Source organism: Pseudophryne corroboree, chromosome 9 (genome assembly GCF_028390025.1).
Source record: "Pseudophryne corroboree isolate aPseCor3 chromosome 9, aPseCor3.hap2, whole genome shotgun sequence".
Lineage (NCBI taxonomy): Eukaryota > Metazoa > Chordata > Amphibia > Anura > Myobatrachidae > Pseudophryne > Pseudophryne corroboree.
This window is the reverse complement of record NC_086452.1, coordinates 310,528,385-310,554,386: the sequence shown is the minus strand read 5'-3', so window position 1 is coordinate 310,554,386 and position 26,002 is coordinate 310,528,385. Positions and strand designations below refer to the sequence as shown.

Genomic DNA, 26,002 nt, shown 5'->3' with positions numbered 1-26,002 from the left:
AGCCTCACTGTGAATGCCATAATGTGTAAGGGTCATTCCGACCTGTACGCATGCTGTGTTTGTTGCAGCGGTGCAAACGGGTGGGTTCTGCGCATGTACGCCGGCCGCAATGCGCACGTGCGTCAATGCCCAGCAACGACAAGAATAATGAAGAAAGCGATCGCTGCCGCAATCGCAAGAAGAGTGACAGGCGGAAGGCGTTCCGGGGAGTCAACTGACAGTTTTCTGGGAGTGGAGCAGCGAACGCAGGCGTTTCCAGGCGTTTGGAGGGTGCTTGTCTGACGTCAATTCTGGGACCTTCATCACTGGATCCATCGCACAGGGTAACTGCAAGGCTAGTCTTGTTTCACACAAAACTTTTTTAGCATAGCAGGATGCACAAGCGATCGCAGCCCTGCTATGATAAAATACACTCCCCCATAGGCGGTGTCTAGTTGATTGCACGAGCAACAAAAAGTTGCTACGTGCGATCAACTCGGAATGACCCCCAGTGTCAGGGGCATAACTCGGATGCAAGGTAGTCTTTTCCTGCAAGGCCACACCCTTTTTTTTTTTTTTATTGCACAAGCACATTTTTTTAAAAATGTCATGGGGCGTGTCGTCTGGTGACGGCCGTTGCCAGGCAGCGACGAGGGAACCGAAGAAAGCGTTCGCAGCGGCGAACGCAAGAAGATTGACAGGACGAAGGCGTACCTGGGCGGCAACTAATCGTTTCTGAGGAGTGTCCAGAAAAACGCAGGCGTGGTCGGCCGTCGAAGAGGAGGGTTCCTGACGTCAGGTCAATGCCGGATCATCACAGCGGGTGAGTAACTACAGCTCTCTGCACAACCGATTGCAGCCCTGCACAGCCCTAACCCCCTCCCCTGTAGGTGGCGATTACCTGGTTGCAGCAGTGCTAAAAATAGCCTGCATGCGACCAGGTCGGAATGACCCCCATAGAAAAAAGCCAATCCCTGCGATGTATAAAATGTAATAATCGCAAAAAGAATCATTCTACCTGTACTTCACAAGCTGGGGCTGTTCTGCGCATGAACAATCTGCTGAACACACATATGCAACAGCGATTGCAGGGGAGGGTATTAGAGGAACCCTCTGCTGGTGAGTTCTGTGGAATGTAGCCTATGGGCTACTACAGGATAATGCCATTTGGAGATGGCATTACCTACAGGGGTCAAACTCCAGACTGTTTTGCATTCCAGAGCTTGTTAAATCTGACAGCTTTACAGAAACCCAATGGGGGCTGCAGCTGCTGTTGGAAATAAAGTCCCTCCATGTTACATTTGGGGGATACTTAGTATTTGTGGATATCCCACAAATATTATTTGCTAAATACAGCAAGCCCATAAGTGTTCTCAGACCTTATCCAAACACAACCACATAGCAGGATCAACAGACTTGGGCCCAGATTTATCAAGACTTTGAGAGTGATAAATTGCACAGTGATAAAGTACCAGCCAAACAGCTCCTGTCATGTTACAGACTTTGTTTGGAAAATGACAGTTAGGAGCTGATTGGTTGGTACTTTATCACCGTGCAATTTATCACTCTCCAAGGCTTGATAAATCTGGGCCTTGATTCTCTGCAGGAACGTGCAGTCAGGGGAGGCAGTGCCTCCCCTGTCATTAATGAGAAAATAATACAAGGAGGATACTTATGACACATATTCTGTAGTATCTTCGTTATATTATTGTATTCATTGTGAGACATAAAAAGAGTTTAGGAGGCACTGCTAACAGTGCCGCCTGTTGTGAATGGGAATGAGAATCAAGCGGGGGGCGGGGCCAAGCACTCTGCTGTAAAAGCCCATTGAAAAAACTAATCAAAGCGGCACTAGTATAAGTGCCGCTTTGACAGGGGCATATGTGATTGGACAGCGTATCTAGGGCTGGATCCGCTGGTCCAATCACCTATAAGATGCGGCATAAGTGTGCTCACCTCCCTCTCCTCCACGTCATCCGTTACCCCGGCGCCTGGATACACCTGCATGTCCGCCATGCGCAGACTTCCGCCTCCCCCTCCTGTGATGCTCTGTCTCCCGGCCCGGTAACCTCGATCTTAAGGACCAGGAACTCGGTTTGGCTATAAATTTAATGAATGATGTCTCCCTTGTCCGCTGCAGAAAGGACTATAAAAGTGAAGGAGGAGCCAAGCTGTCAGCTGGCTGAGGAGGACGTGGTGACCCCTCCCTCCCCTAAATCTAGTGGCAGTGTAGATTGCGGAGCCGGGGAGGGTGTGGCCTACTGCCCTGCAATATGCCGGAACCTCAAATCTGCAGGGGACGCGGACGGTGCTGGTGGCGTCTATCCTGCTGCTGTGACTTCCTGCATCTGCCGTCCGCTGCCTCATGCATCAGGACTCCGACGTGGATGACGTACTGCTGTGGTGCCCGGGAGTGTAGACGTCCTGACTGCTCCTGCTGGTCTCCGGTGATGAGGTGGGCTGCATCTCACTGTAACTCCGCTGCCTGTGCTTCATTCATGCTTACTAGAAGGAGCTGCTACAGACACTACAGCCGAGGTGGTGGTGAGTCCCTGGGGTCAGATAGTGTGGACACGCGGTGCTCCTGGAAACCACACTCCGTTACACACTCCTCTGTCCCCTCCTCCCCCCCACCCTTTCCCTGGCATCACCCTCTCCCTGTCACCCACTACCGACACCCTTTCCCCCGGCGTCATCCACCGCTGTCACCCTCTCCCTGGCATCACCCACTGCTGTCACCCTCTCTTTGGCGTCAACCTCCCCATCACCCTCTCCCTGCTGTCACCCCCTCCATGGCATCACCCTCCCCGTCACCCTCTCCCTGGCATCACCCACTGCTGTCACCCTCTCTTTGGCATCACCCTCCCCGTCACCCTCTCCCTGGCATCACCCACTGAAGTCACCCTCTCTTTGGCGTCACCCTCCCCGTCACCTTCTCCCTGGCATCACCCACTGCTGTCACCCACTGCTGTCACTCTCTCTTTGGCGTCACCCTCCGCGTCACCCTCTCCCTGGCATCACCCACTGCTGTCACCCTCTCTTTGGCGTCACCCTCCCCGTCACCCTCTCCCTGGCATCACCCTCTCTCTGGCGTCACCATCCCCGTCACCCTCTCCCTGGCATCACCCTCCCCATCACCTTCTCCCTGGCATCACCCTCTCCTTGTCACCCACTACCGCCACCCTTTCCCCCGGCATCATCCACTACTGTCACCCTCTCCCTGGCGTCACCCACTCCCTGGCATCACCCACTGCTGTCACCCTCTCTGTGGCGTCACCCTCCCCATCACCCTCTCCCTGCTATCACCCCCTCCCAGGCATCACCCTCCCCATCACCCTCTCCCTGGCATCACCCACTGCTGTCACCCTCTCTTAGGCATCACCCTCCCCGTCACCGTCTCCCTGGCATCACCCACTGCTGTCACCCTCTCTTTGGCGTCACCCTCCCCGTCACCCTCTCCCTGGCATCATCCTCTCTCTGACGTCACCCTCCCCGTCACCCTCTCCCTGACATTACCCTCCCCATCACCTTCTCCCTGGCATCACCTCTCCCTGTCACCCACTACTGCCACCCTTTCCCCCGGCATCATCCACTGCTGTCACCCTCTTCCTGGCGTCACCCTCTCCCTGGCATCACCCACTGCTGTCACCCTCTCTCTGGCGTCACCCGCCACATCACCCTCTCCCTGCTGTCACCCCCTCCCTGGCATCACCCTCCCCGTCAACCCCTCCCTGGCATCACCCACTGCTGTCACCCTCTCCCTGGCATCACCCACTGCTGTCACCCTCTCCCTGGCATTACCCTCCCCATCACCTTCTCCCTGGCATCACCCACTGCTGTCACCCTCTCCCTGGCGACCCTCTTCCTGGTGTCACGCTCTTCCTGGCGTTACGCTATTCCTGGCATCCTCTCCCTGGTGTCACCCACTCCCTGTCACCCAGTGCCGTCACCCTCTCTCTGGCGTCACCCTCTACCTGTCACCCACTGCTGGCTATTTTGTTGTCCAGGACTTTAATTAACTTAATAGCGCCGCATCCACGGTGCTATTAAGTTAATGGAAGCCCATGGCAACAAAATTGCATTCATGTCCCCCTCCCACTCCCTTCCCAGTCCTAACCACTAATTATTATTTTTTTTCTATGAAAATGTACAGAATATCACAAGTATGAGCAGGCAGGCAGCGGTCATTGGCGGCAGTGGCGGTAGGGGTCATCGGCAGGATTCGGCAGACATTATGGCTGCAGTGCCTCACCAGCCACTGACCTCACCGCACGCCACTGATTCTCTGGAAATTTTTCTTTGATCACCTCTACATTTCACAAATTGCTGCTACTACAGAAGTATAATGTGTAACATTGTCTTGTAGAGCAAAATACCTGATGTTGTTTAAGGAGAAGATTGATCTCTGCTGTCATGCCTTTAAAAGTTCATTACATAATATTTTGGTGTATAGAAAGAGTTTTTCTCAAATCCTTGTGTTAGACACCACGATCAGATGTTTTATAAGTACGTAAGCCTCTGGGCATCGTCAATATGTAAGAGAATAAATATTATGATTTAGGAGGTCAATGTTTTTGTTGCATTAATACTGAATGAAGGCAATTACAGAGGAAGTTGTTAATACCTTTGCCCTAAGGTCACTGTCATAGAGCAAACTGTGACTGTGCTGTGTCTTATGGAGACTGATTAGTAATTTAGACATGTGCTTCAGATTAAAGCTTTAAAGAGAACTATTGTTAAGTGCTTGAAGTTCAATTTGCATAATGAAATAGCTAAAAGCATCTCTTGATTGGACAAAACAAAGCTTTAATTCTGATTGGCTAGATTTAAACTGACATTCTGACTCTGCTTTTTCAGTGCTGTCTCAGGGGAGCATCACACACGAAGACTTCTCAAGATGTCTTGATACATCTTCTCCCAGCAAAACCACAATCAATTCAGAATGTGTTCTGGAATGGAATATTGAATTATACCACAGGGGATTGGAAGATCTATCTATAGTTGAAGACATAGGAAAACAAATTCGTATTCATGTACAAAAACATGCTACCCATACCACTTTCTGTCTCCTATCCATGATAATGCTCCTCATGATTTTATCTGGAGCAATTGCCAAAAGTAAATAGAAAGATGATTATTACATAGGAAACAAAATTTGATCAGTATTGGAATCAAGGGCTTAGCTACCATAGGTGCAGGGAGTGCAGCTGCTATGGGGCCCAGAGCTGAGAGGGGCCCACCTTCCCTGTCAAAGTTACATGTGTTATATACATTTTTCACCATCGGGCGGTACAAATGGGCCCTAACAAACTTTTACCTTGTGGTCTGCAATACATCTAGGTATGCCCCTGGACCTGCCCATTGTAATGTGTTATAAAATGAACTGGAGGGAATTATACTGTTTCATAATATAAACTGTGGCACTGTAATGTGGCACAATATGAAGTGGAGGCACTATAACGTGGCATAATATGAACTAGGGGCACTGTAATGTGGCATAATAGGAACTATGTCATAATGTGAATTGGGGGTACTTTGTTGCATAATGTGTACTGGCAGCCCTATAATGTAACATAACGTGAACTAGGGCACTACTATGGATCACAAAATGAACTAGGGCCCTATTATGTGGCATCAAATGAAACCTGCTGTGGTGAGGTGTCTCTCTAGAAGCATTGGGACAAGGGCCCCTTCAAAATGTTGCTATGGGACCCACAAAGTTCTGGCTACGCCCCAGATTGGAATTTAAATATAAAAATCCCACAAGCACACAGGGGGTTATTATGGTTTGTAAGCAAACCACAAAAGCAAGCAACTGGGCAAAATCATGTTGCACTGCAGGTGGGGTAGATGCAGAGGCGTCACCAGGTGTGGTGGCACCTGGTGCGCACTCTGCATTACTACAGCCCCCACTCACCCCGCCGGAGCCGCGGCCGCCCGAAAAGGTGGCGTGGCCTCACTGATCTCCACTTCTCCTTTACTCCGGGGACGTATCCAGCTTCCCCGGAGATGCTGGCTGCCCCCGGAGACTGTGCAGCGTGCAGTGTCGGCTCCTTATCTGTGACAAGAGCCGAGTGCTGCAGAGGATTATTACACTGCAGCACTCGGCTCCTGTCACTGCAGAAGAGCCGGCACTTTGGTGTCACCCCTTCCAAGGGTGACACCTGGGTGAGGGCCACACCCCCCGCACCCGCCTTCTGACGCCACTGGGTAGATGTAACATGTGCAGAGAGATTTCAATTTGGGTGGGTTATATTTGGCCAAATGTAATAGGGTGCGAGTTTAACGCTAAACTCGCGCATTTGACAAACTCGACCAATGTAATAGGGTGAGAGAATCATCAAACTTGCATGTTTCCTGCAGTGACAAAACTCACATCCAGATGTTTTGCCATTGCACACATACAACTTGGGCAATGTAATAGGATGTGCACCTAAAACATTACCAAAACTCTCCAAAAAATAGTCCAGCTTCTGGCTGGCGAGTTTGACAGAAACATGCACAGATCAGTGAGATCTGTGCATGCTTCTGTCTGCAAAAAGTAAAGAAATTGTTTAAAAAGTAAACTACATATTTTTTCTGCCCAGAGGAAGATCTTCGTCACCTCTGCCATTTCCGCTCTGCTTTTTGTTCCGCCTTGCTGTTACCTTATCCAACTGGATCTGCACGGGGTGATCTTGAAGAAGATGTACCGCCTGTTGAAGGCCGTTGTAAATGGCTCTCAATTCCAGCCTATTCATGTCAAGGCAGGCTTCCCGACTTTAGCATTTTTCTTGGAAGCTTTTCTCTTGAGTGACAGCTCCCCAACCTCGGAGACTTGCATCCGTGGTTACCAGGACCCAGTCCTGAATCCCGAACCTGCGTCCCTCTAGTAAGTGCAAGGTGTGAAGCCACCACAGGAGCTAAATCATGGCTTTTGACAACAGGATTATCTTCCAGTGCATGTGTAGGTGGGAACTGGACCCTTCGTCCAACAGGACCCACTAGAACACTTTGGAAAGGAACCTGCCAACTGAATGGCCTTGTAGGCCGCAACCACCTTTTCTAATGTATTGATGGATTGACACTCCAGCTGGTCTCGGAATTTGTATGACCAGACTCTGGATCTCCAGAGCCTTTTCCACTGGAAGAAAAAACTCTCTGTAGTATCTAGTATTATTCCCAAAACCGACAACAGCGTCGATGGGCCATCAGTGATTCTGGCAAGTTCAGGAGCCAACCCTGTTAAAGAACTGTCAGGGAGAGTGCAACGTTTTGCACCAACTGGTTTCTTGATCTCGCCGTTATCAGGAGACCGTCCCAGTACAGGATAAATGTGACTCCGTACTAGAGAAGGAGAACCGTCATTACCGCCATCACCCTGGTGAAATTGGTAATGACCATCCTGAATAGCAAACCTCAGGTAAATCTAATGCGGAGGAAAATGTAATTAGACCTCCTTTATTCTTTTTTCAGATTGGATCTCACTGCCCTGAGAGATTCCATCTTGGATTTGAATTTCTTTAAATAGAAATTAAGGGATGTCAGCTTTAGGATTGGTCTGACCTAGCCGTTTGGCTTCGGGAGCACGAAGAGGCTTGAATAACAGCCTACTCCCTATTGTGACAGGGTACACCAGGACCATTACCTGATCCTGACACAACTCTTGTGTTGCATCGCATACTACCTCCCCGTCCGGAGGAGAATCGGTAATAATGAAGAATTGGTGATGGAAAAACGCCTGGAAACTCCAGTATGCACCCTTGGGACACTATTCGTAAAACCCACGGGTCCAAGTCCGTTCCAGGACCGACTGAAAAGTTTTAGACGTGGCCCCACCGGTGTGGGCTCCTCTGTTTCTGTCAGATCCACCCGCAGCGTCATGCGGTGGATCTGGCAGAAACAGAGGATGATTTCTGCTCCTGTGACCTTGAAGAGGCTGCTGACCTCTTCCCTTTTCTCCTTCCTCTACCTGCAAAGAAAAAAGGGGAACCCGTATCTATTGGGCCGACATGACTGCATCCGACAATTATGCGTCATCATCCGTTGTGAGGGAACATAGGCCCAGAAGGTAGACTTACCAGCGGCATCTGCCGAGATCAAATTAACTAGACCGTCACCAGGCTTCACCTTCATCGGGAAGAGACTCCATATCTTCTCGGAGTCAGCCTCAGCATTCCATTGGTGAATCCACAACGCGCTCCTAGCCGAGACCGCCATGGAATCGGCCCGCGAACCCAAGAGTCCTCTATCCCTTGCAGTCACACGAAAGCATGCTGCAGCGTCCTTGATATGACCCAACGTAAGGAGTATCCCATTTCTCCCCAGGGTATCTATAACGGATGACCAGGCAACCGACCATTTTTGGCAGGTCTAACTGACGTACGCGTGGACACATAACTAGAACATAACGTAGCTTCCTATATATGATCTGCTGGCTTTGTGACATGGCCCCGTGCAGAACAGGGGGTGACACCCACTTTATTCTATCCGCGGCGGGAAAAGAATAAACAGTCAGAATCCTCTTGAGGATTTGAAATCATCTTGCCAGGGCTGACCCAGACCTACTCAAACAGAGCGTTCAGCACATGAGAATGAAGAATGTTACTTAAGCAGTATTATAAATTTATATATATATATATATATATATATATACATACATACAAACATACATACATATATACACACATAGACCCCTTTGTTCGGAACAGCAGGGTCCACAGTGACGTTAATACGTCCTTATTATGTACTAATCATGTACTAAATGCTCTTCTTATTTGGGGGGGGGATCTCATAAGGAAGCATTATGGTCGACACCGGAATTAGCATCTGTGTCGGTATAAGGGAGTAGTAACTGATCAAAATAACCTGTTTGCGACCCCGAGGGGTCTGAGGAAAATATAGCAATGAACAAGACATCCACAGATATTCCTGTGTCTATTACACAGATTTATTCAACCTTACTATATATATATATATATATAGCTCTTTCTGATATGCATCACATGAACATGCAATTTTTACCCAGTCATATGTGCCCCCCCCCCCACGTTTTGCACCCTGATACATTCAGCAGTGTGAGGAAGGACCAGTGTCTCTGCTAATAGAAAATGGCGCTGACTGTGTGAGCTGTGAGGGCTAAGCCCCGCCCCCATAATGGCTCGCTTCAGTCCCTCTGTTTTAGATAAAATCTTTATACTGGCGGGGGTTAGTACAGTGCCCCAGCACCTATGTCCCCTGTTGCCAGTCTTATAATTGAGGCATATATGCTGCCCAGGGCCCCCACCCCCCTGTGCCCTGCTGTGTCTCTGAGTGTGGGAGCATGGCGCGCAGCGCGGCCGCTGTGCAGTACCTCAAAGCCATCAATGAAGTCTTCTGATCTTCTTCTACTCACCTGTATTATGACTTCTAGCTTGGCAAGGGGGGTGACGGCAGGCTCTCGGAACGAGCACTAGGCGTACCTAGCGATCAGACCCTCAGGAGCTAATGGTGTCCTGTAGCCAAAGAAGCAGAGTCTTTTAACTCACAGAAGTAGGTCTGACTTCTCTCCCCTAAGTCCCACGAAGCAGGGAGACTGTTGCCAGCAGTTCTCCCTGAACATAAAAAACCGAACATAAAGTCTTTTCAGAGAAACTCCGTAGAGCTCCTCAGTGTGCATCCAGTCTGCCTGGGCACAGATTCTAAACTGGAGTCTGGAGGAGGGGCATAGAGGGAGTAGCCAGGTCACACCCTTTGAAAGTCTTAAATTGCCCATGTCTCCTGCGGATCCCGTCTATACCCCATGGTTCTTGAAGTGACCCCAGCATCCTCTAGGACGTATGAGAAAGTTTATTTTAGAGTTTATTATTTTACAGGGAGGCTGCTGGCAACAGCCTCCCTGCATCGTGGGACTAAGGGGGAGAATAGTGTCCGTCCTGCGGGGTCTGAGCCACTATCTCTGCTGACAGGACACTGAGCTCCTGAGGGGATCGAACGTTCCCCGCCACAGGGGATCGCTCACCACGGCTGTCTTGCTAGGGGGGTGAGTCACCGGCCCTCCTAGCAAGCGGGGAGCCGGTGTGAAGGTGGCGGCAACAGGGTATGGAGCGCAGTACTAACTGCGCTCCGGGGCTCATCGGTACATAGGGGGTAATTCCAAGTTGATCGCAGCAGGAACATTTTTAGCAGTTGGGCAAAACCATGTGCACTGCAGGGGGGGCAGATATAACATTTGCAGAGAGAGTTAGATTTGGGTGGGTTATATTGTTTCTGTGCAGGGTAAATACTGGCTGCTTTATTTTTACACTGCAATTTAGATTGCAGATTGAACACACCACACCCAAATCTAACTCTCTCTGCACATGTTATATCTGCCCACCCCACCCCCGCAGTGCACATGGCTTTGCCCAACTGCTAACAAAGTTCCTGCTGCGATCAACTCAGAATTACCCCCATAGTGCGGCGCTGTGAGGGGTGCCCTGAGCCAGCGCCCACACCCTACATTGGTCACACAGCCTGTCGGGGTCCCGGGATCTCTGCCAGTATAAATCCTCAGGCCAGTATAATCCTATGAAGAGCGGGAAGACAGCGCCATTAAGGGGGCGGGGCTTCTCCTCAGAGTAGACCCAGCAGCGTTCAGCGCCATTTTCCTGCCTGCAGAAATGCTGTCAGTGATGTGCAGTCCGTCTGTGGTCTCCATTAGCTTTGTCCAGGGACTCCGTGTCATATGCTGCAGAGGATATGTCCTCTCGGGATGATCCCATTCCATGTAATCAGGATTACACTGTTTTAGCACAGATACCAGCAAGGGAGCCTGAATGGTTATCCTCTATCAAATCCATGATTTCTCTGATTTCTACTAGGGTTGCTCAGAATGAATCTGCAACTCAGGTTTTACAGAACTCTATGGCAGTTTGGTCCGGTTCTGTTACCTCAGGGCCCACCTCAGGAGGTTCCCATAAACGTGCTCTTGCACAGATTATGCAGGATGACACGGATACCGACACTGACACGGCAGACGGTGATGGGGATGTGCTTAGGGGGGCCGCATCTCTTGCTAAAGGGGTGCAGTTGATGATAGAGGCTATAAGGAATGTGTTGAATAGTGCTGATACAACACATGAGCAGGTTGAGGAGGCTTATTTTACTGATAATAAGAAAGCCTCGCTAACCTTCCCTTGCGTCCAAAGAATTAAATGCTATATTTGAGAAAGCATGGGTAAACCGGGAGAAAAAAATTCAGACCCCTAGAAGGGTTCTGGTTGCTTTTCCCTTCCCTGAGGAGGATAGGAAAAAATGGGAAAACTCACCCATAGTGGACGCGTCTGTATCCAGACTCTCAAAAAAGGTGGTTTTACCTGTTCCAGGATCTACCGCCTTAAAGGAGCCGGCTGATCGCAAAATTGATACTACGCTCAAATCCATATACACGGCTTCAGGGGCGATACTACGGCCTACTATTGCCTGTGCATGGATTTCCAAAGCTATAGTAAAGTGGTCAGGACCGTTACTTGAGGAATTGGATACTATGGATAAAAGTGACGTAGAATTGTTTTTACGTTAACATTTAGGATTCTGCAGGATTTATGGTGGAATCCATGAAGGACCTGGGTTCAATGGCTGCAGGAATTTCTTCCATGTCTGTCTCAGCGTGTCGAGGACTGTGGCTGCGCCAGTGGTCTGCCGACGCAGAATCCAGGAGAGGTGTGGAGACCCTACCCTACACAGGTCAGGCTCTCTTTGGGGAAGCGTTGGATGCGTGGATCTCCATGGCAACAGCGGGAAAGTCACCTTTTCATCCCTCAGCTGCACCTGCTGCGAAAAAACCTTTTCATTCAGTGATATCACAGTCCTTTCGTGTTAATAAAACAAGAAAGGCCAAACCGTCCAACACCTTCTTTAGGGGAGGTCGGCCAAAATCCAAGAAACCTGCTGCAGCAGGTTCCCAGGATCAAAAACCTGCTTCTGGTACACCAAAGTCCTCAGCATGACAGTGGAGAGCGCGGCCTGGAGGAATGGCCGGTGGGGGCGAGACTCAGACATTTCAGTCACGTCTGGGTGTCGTCCGGCCTGGATTCCTGGGTACTAGATATTGTGTCCCAGGGATACCGGCTGGAATTTCAAGAGCTCCCTCCTCACCGGTTCTTCAAATCAGGCTTGTCAGCTTTGCCGGCGGACAGGGCTACCCTACAGGGAGCCATCCAAAAGCTGGTGGAGGCACAGGTTATCATACCAGTTCCTCCCCAGATGCAAAACAAAGGTTACTATTTGAACCTTTTCGTGGTACTGAAACCGGATGGTTCGGTCAGGCCCATTCTGAATTTAAAATCACTAAACCCCTTTCTGAGGGAATTCAAGTTCAAAATGGCGTCTCTAAGGGCAGTGATATCAGGTCTAGAGGAGAGGGATTACCTCCACATTCCGATTTGGCTGCCACATCAAGCTTATCTTCGATTCGCACTGTTGGACTGTTATATTAAGTTCCAGGCCCTGATATTCATCATCTCCACAGCACCGAGGGTATTCACCAAGGTGATGGCGGAAATGATGGTTCTCCTCCGCAGACAGGGGGTAAACATAATTCCATATCTGGGCGATCTGCTGATAAAAGCATCGTCCAAGGAGAATATGTTACGGTCCATAGTTCTCACGACCCAGCTTCTCAGGGAACATGGTTGGATCCTGAATCTTCCAAAATCACATTTGGAACCAACCAGGAGGTTGTCTTTTCTGGGAATGATCCTCGACATGGAAGTGCAGAGGGTGTTTCTTCCAGAGGAAAAAGCGTTGGTGATACAAACAATGGTCCGGGATGTCCTGAAGCCAACCCGGGTGTTGGTTCATCAGTGCATTCGCCTTCTGGGGAAGATGGTGGCCTCTTACGAGGCTCTGCAGTACGGGAGATTTCATGCTCGGTCCTTCCAACTGGATCTCCTGGACAAGTGGTCGGGATCCCATCTACACATGCACCAGAGAATACGTCTGTCGCCAAAGGCAAGGATTTCACTCCTCTGGTGGCTGCAATTACCCCACCTTCTGGAGGGCCGCAGGGTCGGGATTCAGGACTAGATCCTTCTAACCATGAATGCAAGTCTCTGGGGCTGGGGCGCAGTCACTCAGGGAGAAACCTTCCAAGAAAGGTGGTCAAGTCTGGAAGCCGGCCTGCCGATTAACATTCTGGAACTAAGAGCAGTCTACAACTGTCTTCTCCAAGCGGCCCATCTTCTGAGAAATCGGGCCATTCAAGTGCAGTCGGACAATGTAACGACAGTGGCTTACATAAAACGACAGGGCGTAACGAAGAGCAGAGCTGCAATGTCAGAGGTGAAAAACACGCGTTGGCACTGTCAGCAATCTTCATTCCGGGAGTAGACAACTGGGAAGCGGACTTCCTCAGCAGACACGATCTACATCCAGGGGAGTGGGGTCTCCATCCGGAGGTGTTCAAGGAGGTAACAGATCTTTGGGGTGTACCCCAAATCGACATGATGGCATCTCATCTCAACAAGAAGCTTTCGGTGGTATTGTTCCAGGTGGACGGACCCGAAGCCGTGGCGGTGGACGCCCTAGTGACTCTGTGGGTGTTCCAGTCGGTGTACGTGTTTCCTCCACTTCCACTCATTCCAAGAGTTCTCAAACTCATAAGAGTTCAGGCAATCCTCATTGCTCCGGACTGGCCAAGAAGGGCTTGGTATGCGGATCTTCTGGATCTACTGCTAGAAGAGCCGAGGCCTCTTCCTCTTTGGGAGGACCTGCTGCAGCAGGGGCCGTTCGCCTATCAAGACTTACCATGGCTACGTTTGACGGCATGGAGGTTGAATGCCAGATACTAGCTCAGAAGGGAATTCCGAACAAGGTTATTCCTACCCTGATACAGGCTAGGAAAGGAGTAACGTCAAAATATTACCATCGTATTTGGAAAAAATATGTATCTTGGTGTGAGTCCAAGAAGTTTCCTGCGGTGGAGTTTCAACTGGGATGTTTTCTCCTCTTCCTGCAAACAGGTGTGGATATGGGCCTCAGTTTAGGATCCATAAAGGTCCAGATTTCGTCCCTATCCATTTTCTTCCAGAAACAGTTGGCTGTCCTGCCTGAGGTTCAGACTTTTTTGAAGGGAGTTCTGCACATCCAATTTCCCTTTGTACCACCTGCGGCGCCTTGGGATCTTAACGTGGTGTTGCAGTTCCTCCAGTCAGACTGGTTTGAGCCTCTACAGGAGGTTGAGGTCAAGTTTCTCACGTGGAAGGCTGTCACTTTGTTGGCCTTAGCTTATGCTAGACGTTTGTCGGAGTTGGGGGCTTTGTCATGTAAAAGTCCATACTTGGTCTTCCATGAAGACAGAGCTGAGCTTCAGACACGTCAGCAGTTTCTTCCGAAGGTTGTGTCAGCATTTCATATCAACCAACTTATTGTGGTGCCCGTTGCGACTGACTCCTCAATTTCATCAAAGTCCTTAGATGTTGTAAGGGCTCTAAAAATCTATGTGAGGAGGACTGCTCGTCACTGACAATCGGACTCTCTGTTTGTCCTGTATGATCCCAAGAAAATTGGGTGTCATGCTTCTAAGCAGACGGTCTCTTGCTGGATCAGGTTCACTATCCAGCATGCATATTCTACTGCAGGCTTGCCGTGTCCTACGTCTGTTAAGGCCCACTCTACTCGTAAGGTGGGTCCTTCCTGAGCGGCTGCCCGGGGTGTCTCGGCCTTACAACTCTGCCGAGCAGCTACTTGGTCGGGGTCGAACACGTTCCTAAAGTTCTACAAGTTTGATACTTTGGCCTCTGAGGACCTAAAGTTTGGTAAGTCAGTACTGCAGGAGCCTCCACGCTCTCCCTCCTGGAGCTTTGGTACATCCCCATGGTACTAATGTGGACCCCAGCATCCTCTAGGACGTAAGAGAAAATAGGATTTTAATTACCGGCCAGTAAATCCTTTTCTCGTAGTCCATAGAGGATGCTGGGCGCCCGCCCAGCACTTTGTGATCCTGCAGTGGTTATTTAGTTCAGTACTGCTTAGTTCTAGGTTAAGTACTGTTTTGTTACTTGGTAAGTAATCTTGTTCAGCAGTTGCTGATGTTTCAAGCTAGTTAGCTTAGTTTGCCTTGTGTGTGAGCTGGTGTGAATCTCGCCACTATCTGTGTAAAATCCTTCTCTCGAAGATGTCCGTCTCCTCTGGCACAGTTTCTAGACTGAGACTGGTAGAAGGGGCATAGAGGGAGGAGCCAGCCCACACTCTCAAACTCTTAAAGTGTCAATGGCTCCTAGTGGACCCATCTATACCCCATGGTACTAATGTGGACACCAGCATCCTCTACGGACTACGAGAGAAGGATTTACCAGTAGGTAATTAAAATCCTATTTTCTGCAGCTTAGTCAACATACCTCTTAAAAATACTGGTGGTTTATTTGTTGGCTAAGAATGTACCCTAGTATATGATACTATATGTGCGTGTTAGGCAGTGACTGATGTGAATGACAAAATACTCTCTGTATAGCATTGTGTAATTGGAGGCGCTATACAAATAAATGATAACAATAATAAATATACTGGACTTCTGACATTGGGCCTAATTCAGAGTTGATCGCAGCAGCGAATTTGTTAGCAGTTGGGCAAAACCATGTGCACTGCAGGTGTGGTAGATATAACATGTGCAGATATAGTTAGATTTGGGTGGGGTGTGTTCAAATTGAAATCTAAATTGCAGTGTAAAAATAAAGCAGCCATGATTTAGCCGGCACAGAAACAATATAACCCACCCAAATCTAACTCTCTCTGCAAATGTTATATCTGCCTCCCCTGCAGTGCACATGGTTTTGCCCAACTGCTAACAAATTTGCTGCTGCGATCAACTCTGAATTACCCCCATTAGCCACAATATTACCTTCCTTTGGCAGCATTTCTGGCAGAGACCTGCTTCATACCCAATGGCATCTCACAGAATGCAGAGTAAAATAGCATAGTATCTTATTCCCATGGCTGGTACTGAACGTATAACAGATTTTACTGTTTTAACATTATCCATTAACTTGTCTACTGTAATTCACAGAGGTCCAACTCCAAAGCCCATCTTAGGTGTATATCTTGTACTAATGCTGAACACTTGAGGGCTTCAAGAGATGAAAGAGGGAGGATTACATGTGAAGGAAATATGTGCGATCTAAGGCAGGGCAACCAAACACGAAGTACAGAGTTTCCAATTTGTCACATAAGAGTAAGTCGGAAAACACTGGCCTAAATAACCGTTTGACAATATTTTCTAGTCTAACTATGTGGCATCCACGTTCTGAACGATGAGCTGATAAGCCTGAAGATGCTCTGATCTGTCAGGGAGGATTTGGATCTGGCAGAGCGCTCCATCTCCGCTGCGTTGAGTCAGAAGGTCTCATCAGGTCGTGTCTGTCCACATTGCTTCTTGGAGCTGAGGGATGAGTCAGGTTTCATAGGAGCCTTTTTAGGAAGCCCAGTATCCTGCTTCGTTCACGCTTTGTCACTTCTAGTTCCCTTGGCACAGAGTTTGACAGACATCCAAAGATTCTGCGCTTTTCCCCTTTGGGAATTTTTACCTTCTCTAGAGTTTATTTTAGATGCAGCGAGAAATCACCAAAGCATGTATTTGTGTATTAAAAAATTATAAATAATGGCAACATTTCAAGGATTTATTATGGCTTTATAATGAAAGAATAAAGCCGCCGTCACAAAGCTTAAACCCGAGTGATTGCATTGTTACATTTCTATTATCTGTAATATAAAAGGTACTTTCAACATTAGTAATACAACTAAAATCTGTCATTATAGTGGGCCTTCTAATTTACTGGACTATATTTTCTTCTATTGTAATCTGAAAAAAAATGTTAAACTTTATTTGATTAATTGAAGTTCACATGGTGTACTGTACTGTAGATGAGAAAACGTCATTTCTTAACCTTATTTAATTCTTTACAATTTTTCTTCTGCTTTCTGAATATGCATTCTATACAGAAGAGACACATACAAACTATTTAACTCTTGCAAACTGGTAAGTAATGTAGCAGCTCTAAGGAGATGGTTATTATGTACACCAAATTTCCATCAATTGAGTCAGTAGTTGTATCTGGGTAGAGGAATTGAGGCAAAGTTTCATCCTAATCACCATTTGCAGAAGAACAGATTTTGCAATGTGCAAAGTTCTGGTGTCATATGTGCTGATGCATAGTTGAATGCATACCCATTTGCACAGAGTACAGTACCTTGCATGGAGTTACACTGGGCATGCTCCAAAAATGGGTGCACGCAAGTGCGGGCAATGGAGAGTCAAACGTTTTACAACTGAAGAGGGGTAGCTAGGTTAAAATATGTAAATCTCGCATTGACAAAGTTCAACAAAATGCATGTTCATGCAAATGAGAGTTATGCAGGTCTGGTAGTAAGCAAAAATTATGATGGCGACTTGCTGCAAACCAGGCACACACACTGATGCGAGATTTCAAGAGATGTATGTTTTAGCATATGAGCAAATATTCACATTTTGTCTGTGCATGCTTCTTTGGAACAATGTATGCCCATTTTACTTCCGGGATCAGTACGTAATCCCGCTGGACGGGATCCCGGCGGTCGAAATCCCGACGCCGGAATCCCGACCGCACAATCCCGACAGGGGTGGCGAGCGGTGGCGAGCGGAACGCAGCCCCTTGCGGGCTTGCTTCGCTCGCCACGCTGCGGGCACGGTGCCTCGCTACGCTTGGCACACTATTATATTCTCCCTCTATGGGTGTCGTGGACACCCACGGAGAGAGAATATGTCGGGATTGTGGCGGTCGGGATTCCGGCGTCGGTATTTCGACCGCCGGGATCCCGTCCAGCGGGATGTTGACCGCCTCCCTTACTTCCAATGCTGTATCAGGCACATACTCTTCAAGTTCGGCAGTAGTGGTCACTTCCTTGCGCTCATCTTCTTCCACCTTTGTGCAATGTCCAACTTTTCCAACTTACCCTTACTGGTCTACTACTACCACCTCCTCTACTTCAGCATCTACCCCCTTCGGCCCCTCTCCCATGGCTTAAATCCATGCTCAACAACCTTCATGATCTTGACCCTAAGATTTTTCATTTTTCACTTGACGCTCCTCTCACCAATTACTGCCCAGTTTTCATAGTTACTTTCTTTACTTCAAATTTGTTCAGTCATCCATCCAGCACTTTCTCTTATCTTTCCAGTCTTCCAACCTCATCCCCTCTTTGCTAACTTCAACTCCCTCCACTACCCTCACTCCTCTTCTCCCATCCTCCCTCTGCACCTAATAACTTGCCACTCATTTCACCTCTACAATCAACAACATCTGTCACAAAATATCCACCACCTATATACAACCCAATATTTGCCCCACTTCTCATCTTTGGGAACAATGTTCATACTCTTCTTTCATCTTCTCTCTGACACTGTCTCATCTTCTACTTACCACCCACTCTCTCTGCTCCCTTTTACCTCCAAATTAATCAAATGGCATGTCTATAACTACCATACCAGTTTCCTCCCCTGTCAGCCCTTCTACAACCTACTCCAATTCCCTCCATTCCACAGTCAAGGGTCACTTCTTCATCCTTCTGGACTTCTCTGCGGCTTATGTCACCACCCTCTACTCCAAAACAAACTTCATTCAATTGCCATTTCTGGCAGCATCCTTTCCTGGATCCTACCTTCCCATCTGTCATCTCTATTTCTACCTCCCCTGCTCACTGGTGGCTCACATTGGTTCATTCTTGGTTCTCTTATCCTTGTTCAGCTCCTCCCTTGGTGAATGTATCATCTCCGTCAGAATCTATCTATCTATCTATCTACAGTCGGGTCCATAAATATTGGGACATTGACACAATTCTCATATTTTGGACTCTATACACAATCAGAATGGATTTGAAATGAAACAAACAAGATGTGCTTTAACTGCAGACTTTCCGCTTTAATTTGAGGGTATTTACATCTAAATCAGGTGAATGGTGTAGAAATTACAATGGTTTCTATATGTGCCTCCCACTTTTTAAGGGACCAAAAGTAATGAAACAATCGACTAAAAAGCTATTTCATGGACAGGAGTGGGCTATTCCCTCGTTATTTCATCATCAATTAAGCAGGTAAAAGGTCTGGAGTAGATTCCAGGTGTGACATTTGTATTTGGAATCTGTTGCTGTCGACTCTCAATATGAGATCCAAAGAACTGCCACTATCAGTGAAGCAAGCCATCATTAGGCTGAAAAATCAAAACAAAGCCATCAGAGAGATAGCAAAAACATTAGGTGTGGCCAAAGCAACTGTTTGGAACATTCTTAAAAAGAAAGAACGCACCAGAGAGCTCAGCAACACCAAAAGACCCGGAAGACCATGGAAAACAACTGTGGTGGATGACAGTAGAATTATTTCCCTGGTAAAGAAAAACCCCTTCACAACAGTTGCCCAGATCAAGAGCACTCTCCAGGAGGTAGGTGTATATGTGTCAAAGTAAACAATCAAGAGAAGACTTCACAAGAGTGAATATAGAGGGTTCACCACAAGATGTAAACCATTGGTGAGCCACAAAAACAGGAAGTCCAGATTAGAGTTTGACAAACAACATCTAAAAAAAGCCTTTACAGTTCTGGAACAACATTCTATGGACAGATGAGACAAAGATCAACTTGTACCAGATTGATGGGAAGAGAAGAGTATGGAGAAGGAAAGGAACTGCTCATGATCCAAAACATACCACCTCATCAGTGAAGCATGGTGGTGGTAGTGTCATGGTGTGGGCATGTATGTCTGCCAATGGAACTGGTTCCCTTGTATTTATTGATAATGTGACTGCTGACAAAAGCAGCAGGATGTATTCTGAAGTGTTTCGGGCAATATTATCTGCTCATATTCAATAAAATGCTTCAGAACTCATTGAACGGCGCTTCACAGTGCAGATGTACAATGACCCGAAGCATACTGCGACAGCAACCAAAGAGTTTTTTAAGGCAAATAAGTGGAATGTTATGCAATGGCCAAGTCAATCACCTGAATCCGATTGAGCATGCATTTCACTTGATGAAGACAAAACTGAAGAGAAAATGCCCCAAGAACAAGCAGGAACTGTAGACATTTGCAGTAGAGGCCTGGCAGAGCATCACCAGGGATGAAACCCAGTGTCTGATGATGTCTATGCGTTCCAGAATTCAGGCTGTAATTGACTGCAAAGGATTTGCAACAAAGTATTAAAAAGTGAAAGTTTGATTTAGGATTGTTTAGTTTCTTCCATTACTTTTGGTCCCTTAAAAAGTGGGAGGCACATATAGAAACCGTTGCAATTCCTACACCGTTCACCTGATTTGGATGTAAATACCCTCAAATTAAAGCGGAAAGTCTGCAGTTAAAGCACATCTTGTTTGATTCATTTCAAATCCATTGTGGTGGTGTATAGAGCCCAAAATATGAGAATTATGTCGATGTCCCAATATTTATGGACCTGACTGTATCTATCTATCTATCTATCTATCTATCTATCTATCTATCTATCTATCTATCTATCTCCAGATAAAATCCAATTTTAACTCGATGTTCCATGCCTCTCTCATTATCTCATTCAGTTCCACATGCATGTCCCAAATCTTATCATATTCAACATGTCCAAATGGAACCCATCATCTATCCCCAAAGTTGCCCACTTCTACTGTACCTTACCATTAACAGTGCTATGCTCTTCTCTGTTCTTTGATAATTGCCTCATCGACTCCCCCCTCTTCTTCACTACCTAAATTCAGTACCTTTCCCAAACCTCAATAAAGGTGCGCAATAAAACCACACAGTGCAGATAGAGCTGTGCAAAATGAGTAAACATCCAAATACTCATATACTAGAAAAAAAACAAAGATTGCACTTTCTTAAAGCACACCAGAAATAACCTTAAGGTGTATTATAGCCAATGTGTCACACACAAATGTTATTAAATAAAGTTACCAATAATGGGTCCTTTAGATGTAGCAGCAGTAACTTGGATTTTCATTCACATTAAATCAGGTTCACACTTACAGTATGTCCAGGAAAGTTAGACAGTCATCTGGATACTGACAGATTGCACTGTGGAATCTGACTCCCTTTTCATATGAACTTATCAGTAACACATGTAGGGGGACACAAAAGATAAAAGCAAATAGTCCAGGTTATCCTTTATACAAAGGGTTTTAATAACAGATATGCACTTACAATATAAATGGTAAAAACAGCATGAAAAGTATTTTCCATTAGGCGCAACAGCCTGGATTGGTCCTGTTGTCCCCAGATGTCATCAGTGTAAGTAGGTCTCAGTTCCGGACAATGAGATCCACCCAGCGTTACTCCAGTAGTTGACAGAGATACCAAGGGAAGTCTAAAACAGCAGAAGCATGCTATAAGTGTTTCAGATGGAATCATCCTTCATCCTTCTGAAACGCGTTAAGCGTGGATCTGCTGTTTTGGAAATACTTTTCATGCTGTTTTTACCATTTACTGTATATTGTAAGTGCATATCTGTTATTAAAACCCTTTGTATAAAGGATAACCTGCACTATTTGCTTTTAACTTTTGTGTCCCCCTACATGTGTTACTGATAAGTTCATATGAAAAGGGAGTCAGACTCCACGGTACCATCTGTCAGTATCCAGATGACTGTCTAACTTTCCCGGACACAGGAATAAGTGTGAACCTGATTTAATGTGAATGGAAATCCAAGTTACTGCTGCTACATCTACAGAACCCATTATTGGTTACTTTATTGATTACATTTGTGTGTGACACATTGGCTATAATACACCTTCTTATGGTTATTCCTGGTTGCGCTTTTAGAATGTGCAATCTTTGTTTTTTCCTTTCCCAAACCTGTCACTTCCGCCATGAAAACAATCTACAGTATTAAACCTTTCCTCATCGTTAATGGCAACAAATTTAATTTCCTCTCTCATTATCTTTCTTTTTGATTACAAGAACCACCTTCTGTCTGCAATCCCTCTCATCTGCCTCTCATCACTTTTATCCATCCCCAAAGCCACTGATAATTTGATTTTTCTTTCTTGCCTCTCTGCTATTGCCTCGCAATCATTTCACTGACTCACAATCCACCACATAACCCTACAAAACCCCCAGCCTTACCCCCACCTCTCAAAACTCCTCTCCTTACACATTCCTTCCTACCCTATCTGTTCTGCCAATGACAGTTATTTCACCTCCCCACTGATAACCACTTCACATTCCCACTTCCAAGACTCCTCCAGTGCTACCCACACCAGTGGAACTCCCTCCCTCCAACCTCTAATGCTTCAAACAATCCTGAAAAACTCACCTGTTAATCAAAGTCTACCTCTTATCTCTGCCCCACCTTCCCTACACTTAGAACCTCGCTCTGCTGCGCCCTCCTTTCTGTCAGCTTCTCCCCTTTAGAGTGTGACTATCATGAGCAGGACCCTTCTTTCATTATTATATGCACTCTACATTATGTTTATACTCCCATGTGCTTTTTTTGGTATGTATGCTCTACCTCCCACTGTCCAGTACTGCAGACAGCACCTTACAAGCACTAATAAGTTACAAATATGGGACCTGATTCCATAAGGATTGCAAATTCTGCTAAGTAGCAATATTTGCAATCCTTTTGATCATATTCTGGGGGCCGCCCATCGCAGGTCAAGGCTGCCCAGCGTGCTAACCGCCACCTGATTGACAGGCAGAGGCGTTCGCATTTTCTGTGGGGCGCCCGCAGTAAATGTGGGCGCATGCGCAGGACAGGACCTGTGTATTTGCCTGCAGGGTGCTCGTAAAAAAATCCGTCTGGATTGCTATTTGCGATCCAACCTGAATTAGCCCCATTGAGTTTACTATAGGGACATGAGGGAAGGATACGAATATAAAATGTACAGTGACTGCTTGTATTCTAAAATAATCAATGCTACACCCACTTTAACCAGTGTCGAAACTACCACCACTGTAGGGGATATAGTCACTATAGACCCAAAGTTGTGGGGTCGCAGCATTGCAAAGTGACCATCACTGTCTGCTTCCCTCCTTATGTCTGTCTCTGCTTTTAAAAGATCAGAGCTGAGGAGACTACTGATAATTCTCAGAAAATGCCCAAAGCTTGTAAGAAATTAAAGCAAGGGCCTAGGAAGCTAGAGCAGCCCACTAGGCCTTTCTATATCTATCCATACATCCACTTTCCAATAGAATATTTATTTTGATATTAAACTCCCATGGTAAGGTTAGGCAAAATAGATTTTAGGAATGTTACTGTTATGCTGAACGCAACATTAATTAGGCTGAATTATTTTTAAAACAATTTTCATATAAACAGGCCCATGTTTTCAGAGAACTTAGAAATGGCGCAGTGTTAAGTGATGTCAAAATGGCAGGTGACAAAAAGCAAACATTTTAAATAGTAGCAATCGTTAGAGCGATAGTATGAAATACCAGTCTTAGATAACTGTGGTTATAAACTGATGTTAGCTATGCAGAAGATGTATCTATCTTGGTTTCGGTTGTCTTGTGTGAATAAAGTTTTTCCTCAGCTGAATCAACACGGAAATTGTTTTTTAAATTAACTATTAACTATGAAATAAAATAATAATTTGTGAGGCTTTTATAACATACCACCCACTTCTCTGGTGTCATACCTTTTTATCACTGAGACCGGACACCTGGTCCACATATTCTTCTTGAATCATAAAGGCAGCAAGGTTGGCTGTGTAACTGGCCAGGAAGATCACAGCGAAGAAGGCCCAAACCGATACCATTATCTTACTTGTAGTTCCCTTTGGATTCTGCACAGGCACAGAATTATTAAACACCAGGCCCCAGAGCAGCCAAATGGCTTTGCCAATGGTAAATGAAGGACCACCAGGCTCTGTAGGTCAAAAACCAAACATGAGATTGAAAACCATAAGTCACTATTGAAATGTAAAACTTATCAATATCTCCTAGTCCAAGCATTAACCATGCAATACCACATAGGAAAGAGAGTTCTAACGCCCAAACTGCAGGAGCTGTACCATGCAGCTGTTTTTCCTGTGCTTTCTTGGCTTCTCTCACCGCCCTGGCCACAAAAGCCATAAACTGGGTGGTGGAGAGAAGGTGCGAGTAGTGGGACCAATCATAAACTGCAATACAATTAAACTGTGGCTTGTGATTGGTCTTTTGGCTCAAACCTTCCCCACTTGCTGCAACTGTATAATTTGCTGATTCTGTATTAGAGAACAAGCGTTTGATTTAAGGGGAGAGTACTGAACCTTAGGAAATTGAAGTGTCAGTGCAGCTTTAACAGGAAATATATGAAGCAAGTTCAAGCACCTCTTCACAAACAGCACTCTCTAGGTTTGAGGTTTTAAAACACTAACGTAGCACAAAAAATTGATTATATGAAAATTATAAAATTCTTGTTTTTCAGGAAGGGCCGTCTTAACAACATTGTAGGTCCTGGGCAAAGCAATACACTGGGGCCCCTACATGACCATTCATGGGAACCAAATTAAAAAATATCAGAATATGCCCCTCCCTTGGTCTTATGTCATCTTTCCACATGCTTTTATACAGTGAATGGCTGTCAACACTCTGGTGGATAGCGCCAGCCATTCACCAATCAACATGCTGACAGCCATTCATTATCTGGCTGCAGGCTGGGAGGCAGGAAGAAAATGTTGTTACCTCGCCATTCTGATTGTGTGACCACCATCCACCCCTGCTCGGAGGCCCCTAGTATTGTGGAGCCTTGGATAGCTACCCAGTGTGCCTATATGTTAAGATGGTTCTGCTTTCAGGAGGAAAACATTTAATAAATACAACAGTGATATCTAATAAATAAAATGTACTTGAATGAGACAATTCACACTACAAGATAACACACATACAAGTTATTGTGTGTGTAGCCATTTTTTATTCTTTTTAAAGTATAAGTAGGTCTTTTGTCTGGATAAACTAGTTTAAAATTATGTGTGTATGTCGTCTCATTTCTGCATTTGGTAGTTTTTACAATATTTTTGTGCTTCCAAATATTACGATACAACATCATAGGTAGGGATGTAGAGAGCTACACCGTGCCCCAGGGGCGATGGGTGATGTGGCCTAAAAAAAGTGTCCATTAATCTAAAATGATGTCAAATTTTAAATAATTTGTAGGGCCACTTGCGCACCCCACGGGAGGGGTGTGTGTGTGTTCCATTTTAACACAGGTAGGGGGGCGCAGGAGGGCTCGTGGGAGTGCACCAGCTTCCTACCTTACTTGATCAGGAAGCAGAGCCCTCCTCCCTGGCCAGCACCATCTTCTCAGTGATATTACTGGCCACTAGAGAGCAAAGACTCTGGCAAAGTGTCAAGAGTCTTTGCTTTCAATGTGTGGTGACATCTTCCCAAAGATATCACTGGGAAGATGGCGCCAGCAACAGGTACCACTAGACCTAGTTAGTACCCCCCATCTCTGTGTCACTGATTATAAAATTCCTTCCATATTCTATTACAAACGTTAATCAGATGGTGTTCATGAATCTCCAATTCGTGCAAGCTCTCCACACAGGGCCAGGAGATTAATGGGGACCCAGCAAAGCCAACACACCTTCCTGTGAACCCTGCTCTGCTCTTCAACGCCTGTGTGGGAATCAGGGCAACTTCAGTGAATTCCCAAGTGGGTCTATAGGGTCCACTTAGCCTTGTCCTGCCCTGCACCTATTATTTTACTTTTTTAACTGCATTCAAAATAACTTTCTAAAGGTCATTGAGCTGATTTTATAATATGGTGCGAAGTGCCAATCAGATTCTGTCATTTATCTTGTGACATTATTGACCTATGAGTGTTTGCATAGTATATCCACATACTGTTTCTACAGCTGACTATAGTGAGTTTATAAGTAATTATTACTCTTATCATTATTTCTTCTTACAGGTAACAGACAATACAGGACAATACGAGCAACTATGAGTTACATGCAATCCAAAACCAAAATATAAAAATACAGTAAATAAATCTGTAATAAAGAAAACATGGACAGAGACATATACACAATCAGATGGACAGTAAACGTAAATTAATTATAATAGTGAGATACAAGGGAAGTTACTGGTATA

General features: G+C 46.2%; 1 protein-coding gene across 1 annotated transcript in view; it reads right to left on the bottom strand.

Moving 5' to 3' along the window:
• The window catches only part of GRIN2B (glutamate ionotropic receptor NMDA type subunit 2B), a 1,069,942-nt gene that overhangs the window by 38,109 nt on the left and 1,005,831 nt on the right, over positions 1 to 26,002 (bottom strand). Inside the window, exon 10 of the mRNA XM_063940427.1 lies at positions 23,563 to 23,792. Within this exon, the coding sequence (XP_063796497.1) occupies positions 23,563 to 23,792 (230 nt within the window). The remainder of the gene's footprint in view (positions 1 to 23,562; positions 23,793 to 26,002) is intronic.